We start from the raw sequence: 9,434 nt of genomic DNA, 5'->3' as shown, positions 1-9,434 counted from the left end.
TCTGCATTGTTCTCCAGCCTGTTAACTCTCAGTTTACTCAGTTCAGACAACCGTGGTTATTTGTTTTTCCAGCTCAGGCTACTTTAAGAATCACATTATGGGGAGTTTAAGGGTGGTGTTAGAAGTGGATATGTAGTCACTAGGGAGAAATGACAGATGATATTGAAGGAGAACACTGATAAGTGAGATACTGACTGTATGCTGTATTCAAGAATGATGATGGTCTAAAAGAGAATGAAATGATGCCATCTGCAGTGACATGGATGAACCTAGAGATTGTCATACTTAGTGAAGAAAGTCAGAGAGAGACCAATATCACATGATATCACTTGTATGTGGAATCTAGGAAAAATGGTGCAAATGAACCTATTTCCAAAACAGAGTCACAGATGCAGAAAACAAACATGGTTACCAAGGGGGAAGGTGGGGAGAGATCAACTGGGAGATCGGGACTGACATACACATACTACTATATATAAAATAGATAACTCATAAGAACCTACTGTATAGCACAGGCAACTTTACTCAATACTTTATAATGACCTATGTGAGAATGCTGCTACTGCTGCTAAGTCGCTTCAGTCGTGTCTGACTCTGCGCAACCCCATAGACGGCAGCCCACCAGGCTTCCCCGTCCCTGGGATTCTCCAGGCAAGAACACTGGAGTGGGTTGCCATTTCCTTCTCCAATGCATGCAAGTGAAAAGTGAAAGTGAAGTCGCTCAGTCATGTCTGATTCCTAGCAACCCCATGGACTGCAGCCCACCAGGCTCCTCCATCCATGGGATTTTCCAGGCAAGAGTACTGGTGTGGGGTGCCATTGCCTTCTCCTATGTGGGAATAGAATCTACAAAAAGTGTATGTGTGTATATGTATATATGATTCACTTTGCTGTACAGCAGAAACTAAGGTAACATTGTAAATCAATTATACTCAAAAAAATTAAAAAGTATCATGATCAAAATTATCATTAAAATTAAGGTTAATTAATATCTTCTGTCCTCCATTTAAGAAAGCTGAGACGTATTGGTCATCAAACAGTAACACTAAGAGGGATGTGGGGATAATGTTAGTTGACGCCTTCATGTTAGATATAGAAAACTGTGGCAGGGGCTGGGTTTTGACCACATGACAGAGTTTGTCTTTTTTTTCAGTCATTGTCCTCATGCATCTGCCATAGTCTCTGTAACTGCAACTCAGCATTTGCTGAATCCAGAAAGTCCATATTGAATCCGTATCTGTTTTCTCTAAGCCCCATGATTCTTTTAAATCATCATTTTCATGAAAACTCAGGATGGAGACTAGATCTGATTAAGCATTCTCAACTCTTAGGAAAATCAGCAAATGAAAATGGGATAATGTTAAACTATTGGTGAATTTCTCAGAGCAGATCACATTTGTGTACGTGCTTATGCATGCTCAGTCACACAGTTGTGTCCAACTCTTTGCAACTCCATGGACTGTAGCCCACCAGGAATTTAACACATGGAATGGAGGAATTTAATCCATGGAATTCCATCTAATCCATGGAATTTTCCAGGCAAGAACACTGGAGTGAGTTGCCATTTCCTCCTCCAAAGGACCTTCTCAACCCAGGGATTGAATCCATGTCTTCTGTGTCTCCTTCATTGGCAGGCAGATTCTTTACCACTGAGCCACCTGGGGAGCCCCTCAGATCACAATTAGAGCCTCATCTGGTTGCAGCTTTTCTGAATGCTTTGTAAAGATTTGGTGCTATTTCATGTGACTTCTGTATCTGATGTTCAGCACATACAGGTGACAATACAATGTCACCTGTGGTTTAGATGAATCCAGTAAGGTCATGACCAAAAAACTATCATGACCAAAAAACTAAAGGATTCTAGCCAATTTCTTGGTGAGGATATAAAAGACCTTCATTAATTCAGTCAAGAACTATTTACTGAGAAGCTGTAATGCCAAAACTTCCAGACCCTGGCGATAGAGCAGTGAAAATGAAATAAAATCCTCTCGAAGTTGCATTCTAGAGGGAGGAAACAGACCGTAAAGAGAGGTGGCAGGATCACTACTGCAATACCCATAGTAATCTAGGTTCTCTTTTCAGATTTTTAAAGTATGATTCCACTGTCTAACGGTCAATACCATTGTTGTGAATTCAGCTGTTGGTAAATTTATCATTACTTTGCATCTACTCTACCTTTCTTTCTAGCCTTTTTTTTTTAATTGGAGTATAATTACTTTACCATTTTGTGTTAGTTTCTACTGTACAACAACATGAATTAGCTATTCGTATACATATCATATATGCCCTTTCTCTTGAGTCTCCCTCCCACCCACCCCATCCCACCCCTCTAGGTCATCACAGAGTACCAAGCTGAGGTCCCTGTGCCATACAGGAGCTTCCCACAAGCTATCTACCCCTCTCTAAAAAAAGGTTTCTTTGACAACTGCCGTATAGGATTCTCTAATTGTTTGGTTTGGTGGCTACCAGTACTGGCTTAGAGATGCAGGGAATGATGCTGAGTCAAGTGTATGCACATTAGTGCCTTATTTTTACGTGATGGTAATAGTAGGACCTCTTTCTAGAGCTGTTCTGGAGTTTCAAGGAAATCGTGTCTCAGTGCTCAGTGCCTACTTCATTTTAAACATTCATTAGATGTTGCGGTGATTACAAGCATTGTTGTGTGTGTGTGCGCTCATCACTTAGTCGTGTCAAACTCTTGAGATCCATGGACTGTAGCCTGCCAGGCTCCTCTGTCCATGGGATTTCCAGTGTAAGAATACTGCAGTGGGTAATCATTCCCTTCTCCAGGGGATCTTCCTGACCCAGGTACTGAACCCAGGTCTCCTGCTTTGGCAGGTGGATTCTTTACTGTCTGAACCACCAGGGAAGCCCACAAGTATTACTGTTAAGGGTCAGTGGACACCTAAGTAACAAGCCTCCTTCTTGCTGAAAACTTTCAGGAGATACGCTATCAGACCTTAGAACATTGTGATTTTCCAGAGCTCTGACCCTAGAAAGAAAGCTTTTGGAACAGAGCAAGTACAAAATTGACTCCCCTTGTCAAGCACTCTCTTTGACCCAAGTAGAAGTCAAGATAAGACAAGGCCCTTTCTGGCTGTACAGAAGAAGGAGCTTTCCTCCTGGGTGAGTGCTGTGGACCCGATGTGCCTGGCTGCTTTATGTCTTTCGGTGCTCTTAAGTCTTTGATTTCATCTCTCTCTGAATTACCCAGCCTTGGATGCTTGTTTTATTTGGGTTTGGATCTGAACTCCATGTCCCAGTGTTGGTTTCTTGAGTCACAAGGAACTTCAAATGTTTCCTTAAGTATTGTCTAAGGACTGCTTGCTTTTATGCAAGTAACTTCATAATATTGAGGTCATGCTTCTCAAACGCAGCACCTGCCATAGTGGAAGTAGTGTAATTCCATGGACCCACTCACGGTTCGCAGTGCTGGGTAAACATAGGTGCTATGAAGGGCACTTTTGGCAACATTGATCTATAGTTCTTTAGGTAAATCTTTTTTATTGAAGTACAGTCGATTTACAATATTTATATTAATTTATATTTATGTTATGCAAATGTACCTATAAAGACAAATGCTTTATATTTATCTCAAAGACAAATATGTTATAATTTCTATGTGGAATCTAAAAAATATATATAGATCTTAAAAGTTCTAAGAACTCCACAATGGCCAACTATAAAAATTTTGACTCCTTTCCTTCCTTCATTCCAAGTGACTTTAGCAAGTCCTGTAGAGTCCATATCTGAAATGTATCTTGACTATTTATTGTTGTTGCTAAGTTGCTAAGTCACTTCAGTCGTGTCCGACTCTGTGTGACCCCATAGACGGCAGCCCACCAGGCTCCCCCATCTCTGGGATTCTCCAGACAAGAACACTGGAGTACGCTGCCATTGACTATTTATAATACCCTGCAATTTTTAGCTAACTTATTTGATTTACTTGTTTATTGTCTGCCTTCCTCCAGTAAAATAAAAAAGTTCTTTCTGCTTTCTGCTGGATCCCCAGAGCCACTGGGCTTGGCGCAGTGTATGTTTTCAATAAATAAAAATCAATCGTTGGATGAATGGATGGACACATATCTGTTTACCAAGACTGGATGCCCTGTTGTAAGGTGCTGATTTTATATCAAAAAAGATATTGACCCATATAGGGCATTAGTCTGTCTAATTTTCAGCACCTTCTATTACCACATTAATCAAGTGAGATAAAGTTTATATATTTTTTCACCTTGTAATTTAAACTACAAATCTCCATAAAAAGGAAACATATTTGCTCATTCATTAGTCATAACTTGACTGTTTTCCAAAGTACTTTAGGGTGACCATGAAAGGAATTATCATGAATAAAAACTATAACAACTGCAATGTTAACATCACTTAACACTCTTGCCAAATAACAACATTTTCTTGAATCCTGTTGTTTGGGTTTTGGGTGTGACCATGTTTAGGGCAATGGATAAAGCGGAACCACAGAGCTGGACAAACCCAATTTCAGTCTTGGCTCAGTTTCTTACTAGTTGTGTAAAGTTAACTGTCTCACTCTGTCTCTCTAGGCTCACTGTCCCCATCTGCAAAATGAATCAACCTCATAGGGCTAGTGTGTGGATTCAGATATGCAAGGAAATACTTATCATTGCACCTACCCCATCATCATTGTGTAGGTTGACTTTTGCCATGTGCCAAGGCATTCCCAGTGCTTCATGGTTTATACAGCAGTCACTTATGTAGCTCGTGTTCCTGTGAACTGTCTGGACGGTGCTCCTGGTTTGGATGAGCTGATCTTTGCTGGGCTCTCTCATATGTCTGTGATGGCAGGTGGAGGAGCCATTGAATAATCTAGGAGGGATTCACGATGTGTGTGCCCGGTGGCAAAGTGAAAGAAAGTGAAGTTTCTTGGTCATGTCTGACACTTTGTGGCATCATGGACTGTAGCCTGCCAGGCTCCTCCATCCATGGGATTTTCCAGGCACAAATACTAGAGTGGGTTGCCATTTCCTTCTCCAGGGGATCTTCCTGACCCAGGGATCGAACCCAGGTCTCCCACATTGCAGGCAGACTCTTTACCCTCTGAGCAACCAGGGAATCTGCCTATTGGCAGGCTGTTGGCCAAGGTGACAGGAGTGACTCAGCCGTGGTCTGTCATCCTCCAGCAAGCTAGTTCTGGCTCCTTCGCTTGGTAGTTGTTTCAGAATTCCCAAAGTGGCAAGAGAGAGCAAGCTCCAACGCTGCAGACTTCACTGGCAATACATTTACTGAATTCCCATTAATTAAGCAAATCACAAGCCTGGCCTGGAATCTGTGAAGGAATAATGTATGGTCATTTTTGTAGTCTATTGCAATCATCCTTGTTACCATCATCATAAAAACCGGTATTTGTTGAACATTTATTAAGCAGCTGTTCCAGTCCTATTACTGTGCTTATCAAAGCTTGTAATTCTTACTACAACTTTATGGGACAGATAATATGTATTATATCCCTGTATTGGAGAAAAAGAGACTGAGACATAGAATGGCAAAGCAGCTTAGATAAAGTCACACAGCTGGGAAGCAGAGAAGCTCAGACTCAAACCAGCACTTCAGAGCAGCACTCATAATCACTGTTTTATACTGCCTCCTTCTCCAATTTGATATACATAAAATTTTCGATAGTTGCTTTTTTTTTTAATGGATGATCTAGTAAGGGGTTATTGCCTATATTTTAACATGTACCCTAAGCACTTCCATATCTTTGAATTCAGCTTATCAAGTATTGGCATGAATGACATGTGTTAGTCCAGATCATGGTAGGACCTGTAGATATATTTCTGATTCTTTGTGGATGGGGTGTTAGCAGTAGTGACAGCAGCTCAGGGATATATTCTTAGAACTCTTCATTTCTCCTTTCTTCAGAAAAGTTGGAGAGCTTGGGAACAGCTGGTAGCAAGGCTGAATAATTACTTAATATATCCAAGTATTTGCGTGCATACTGTCATGTCTGGCTCTTTGCGACCCCATGGACTGTAGCCTGCCAGGCTCCTCCGTCCATGGGATGTCCCTGACAAGAATACTGGAGTGGGTTGCCATGCTCTCCTCCAGGGGATCTTCTCAACCCAGGGATTGAACCTGCATCTGCACTGCAGGCAGGTTCTTTACCACTGAGCCACTGGGCCTTTTTAGCAGCATTCCTCTGCTGAAAACAAATAGACCAAAAAAAGTGAAGGGCTACCCATCTCTGATAGATTAAATCTCTTTTCTTGACTTTCAAGGCTGTCCTTTGTCAGGCCAACTGACCTTTTCAGTTCCCCAGTGATTTCCCTACACGCTCTGCTCTTAATTCCTGCTCTCCTCACTGTCCCCAGGACACACTGTTTTCCAGCCTCTTCACCCTTACTTGCCATGTGACTTGCCTCCCTCAGCTGCCCCAGTTAGAGCCATGCTTCTTTCTTTATCTTTACCTATCAAATCTCACAGTGGGTTCTCTTCTCTGAACATCCAGTGTTTACTTCTGAAGGACTCTTTTGAGACTTAGTGTGTTGGAGATTGCCTGTATGATTTGGAGCTGGGAGAAGAAAAGCATGTCCTGAGCTCTGCAACTCTCTACCCCCATTTATCCTCACAATACACCCAAATAAGGTTAGGGTGACATTATCCAGCACATAAGAGCAAGGGTATAACTCCATCACAGCGAATTTCATAGACTGTGCTCTGTGCTCTGTTGTTATACAATCACCTGATGATTGTTTAGAGCAGGGTCCATTCTCTTCCTGCTCAGTGCTAATGGGCACCGTTTCTACACACCAGACTGAGCACTTTGTATGTATTGTCGGGGGGAATCCCAGAACATCTCTAAGAATGGGCATTAGTATCCTCTCTGCCTGGTCAAGGCAGAGCTGGGTGTGCAATCCCACAAACCTGACCCCGAAGCCTGGGCTCCTTCTGTCCCAGCACACCATCTCTGTGGCCACCAGAAATTTAATGACAGAATTAAAGTTAAAGATTCCACACTCTGTCTTCAAATGGAAAGTATATACCAGAAAGCAGAGGAAGGCAGAGTAGAAGTCTAGTCAGGGTGTCACCACAGACTAGCTCATTGGGGTCCTTTTGAGTACCCTGGCATGCTAGTTAAGGTGAGGTTTGGAGTGTGCAGCATCACAAGAGTGCGTGCAGAGTCTGAAGGGCATGCAAGGTTCTTCCCTTCCCTCTCCACTCATCGCTGTCAGCAGAGGAGATGACCTCCACTGTCGCCCTGCCCTGAACTTTTTATCTGTTCACCCTCCTTATTAGACTGTGAACTCTTGGAGAGGAGAAGCTGTTGTATTTACCAAGGCCTAACACATAACTGGTATATAAACACAGAATAACAACTTTTTAATTTAATGCATCAATTGTCAACCAAGGCATGGTGCTCAAGGTAGCATGATGGAGACAACACAGTATAGTAAACCTTTATTCCACCATCAGAAAGCTAGGTTAATTCACCCTGTGTTAGCTTTCTTCTCTGGCATTTATACACTGCCAAGAAGGCTCTGGCTTCCCAGAGACCTTGACAAAACCCCATACCTCCCAGATATAATGCCAAACTTCATAACTTTCAGGTCTCATTTTCTAAATTAGATTGTGAAGTCCTACAGCACAAGAGGTGTCTGTTACTCTTTGTAAACACCTCACATCTTTCAATGAAGTGCCTTGCACAGAGCAGATCTACATAAACATTTGTTGAACAATTGCACTGAAATGGATTGGAATTATGGCTGGGAAAATGTTGTAATAATCCAATCTCTTTGAGATAATTCTTGGTGAATTCAGGTGATGAAGGAAAGAGGAAATCAGGATAGTGGCAGAGGCAGAAGGAAGAAAGGAAGGAGAAGTGGCAGGATCTGTCATCTCACTGGATGTGGGGGTGAGGGAGAAAGAGGGGGAAAAAGGATTCAAAAACTTTGGTCCAAGCTGATGGATTGAAAGCTTATAACCAAAAAAGGGAATATAGAAGTTCTCCTGCCCCTTAACCCACTCACCCTTATTTCATTCTGAGCATGAAAGGAGGACTCCTCATGAATGTGAGTTTTCAGGGTTCCTTGGAGATAGACAGATAGACAGATCTGGGGGAGTCACTCAAGAGAGTCCAGAATGACAAATAGGAAAGGTACGCCCTTGTCCCACTGTGGACGAGCTTTGCTCTGATAAAGAGAAGGAGGAGAAATTTGAGCTGAATATATTTTTGGTTGGTACAAGTCGTAAGTGCTCTGTTTGATAGCAGGGTTGTTTGAACGACCTATTTCATAACTGCACATAGCTTTCCCAAATAAATGGTGTCTGTAGAATGTTCAGGTTAATGTATGAGCCCAGTGTTCACGAGTGTTTGCGCTTAGAGCGACCGAGACTTCTTTCTTAATAAGTCATCTTGGCATTTTGTCAACAAGTTAATTTGCTTTTCTAAGAAACTAGATTAATACTTCCTGTACTTTGTGCTATTCACAGATCTACAGTGCAGTGAGAAGGGGAGAAGCCACAGAACAGACAATTAGATCTCTTCTCCATTTCTTCGCCAAGCTCCCAGCCTCCGAGACAGCCCATGAAAGGATCAGTGTCGGTCCGTACTTAAAGCAATGTGTCCGAGACACGGTGTGTGAGTATCGTGCCACCTTGCAAAGGACTTCCATATCTCAGTACATCACCGGCTCTCTCCTGGAAGCCACTACATCTTTAGGAGCAAGAAGCAGCCTCCTCAATTCTTTTGGAGGATCCACGGGACGAATGATGCTGAAAGGTACTGTCTGAAATTTCACTTTTAACTCTTCATCATTGAATGCAGAAAAGAATCTGAGTTAACATTTATGCATCTCCTCATGGAAAACTGAGTCCACTTATCAACAACTTTCAGAAAAGGTAGCTGCTTTAAAAGAATATAAAATGATAGTCCTTTACCAAAATCCCTTAAGGTATAAGCATTCTGAATAATGAACGCTAAGATTTTGATGTTTCTTTTTCAAAAGAAGTAAATGACTAAATGCTGTGTTTAATTTTTTTAAGTTATTCTAATAGATGAGTTCTCCTAGTGGTGGTCTATGACAGATGTCAATTACTGTAAAAAAAATAAAAATAAAAAAGCTCGTAAAAACGTGTAGTCATGTAGTCACAGTGAAAACCAACTGTTTCACTCAAAACAGAGTGGAATAGAGTTCTCTTGCCTACACAGAATTAATAGGTTCATGTTGACTAGAGAAGCTAAAGGCCGTCTTCCAGCAACTCCCATCTTAAAAGACAAGATAGTCAGAAATCCTGCTAAGAAATGAAAACTAATGGAGAATAGGGTCTCTGCATCAGAACTTCCCAGCTACTTCCCACAAGTGGTGGACAGGCAGGTCAGAAATGGCCGTGCACCAGTGGAGATTTGTGCACTGCACAGCTGTCACCACCCACTTGGCATCCTTCCCTGGCAGGAAGCTGCC

The 9,434-nt window shown here is 42.0% G+C and overlaps 1 protein-coding gene across 2 annotated transcripts in view; it reads left to right on the top strand.

The window, feature by feature from the left end:
* The window catches only part of PLCE1 (phospholipase C, epsilon 1), a 370,125-nt gene that overhangs the window by 169,284 nt on the left and 191,407 nt on the right, over positions 1 to 9,434 (top strand). For both annotated transcript variants that reach the window (XM_010842171.1, XM_010842170.1), the window contains exon 3: positions 8,464 to 8,752. In XM_010842171.1, the coding sequence (XP_010840473.1) occupies positions 8,464 to 8,752 (289 nt within the window). The remainder of the gene's footprint in view (positions 1 to 8,463; positions 8,753 to 9,434) is intronic.

This window comes from Bison bison, unplaced genomic scaffold, assembly GCF_000754665.1.
Source record: "Bison bison bison isolate TAMUID 2011002044 unplaced genomic scaffold, Bison_UMD1.0 scf7180017864172, whole genome shotgun sequence".
Lineage (NCBI taxonomy): Eukaryota > Metazoa > Chordata > Mammalia > Artiodactyla > Bovidae > Bison > Bison bison.
This window is presented reverse-complemented; position numbering and strand designations above follow the sequence as displayed.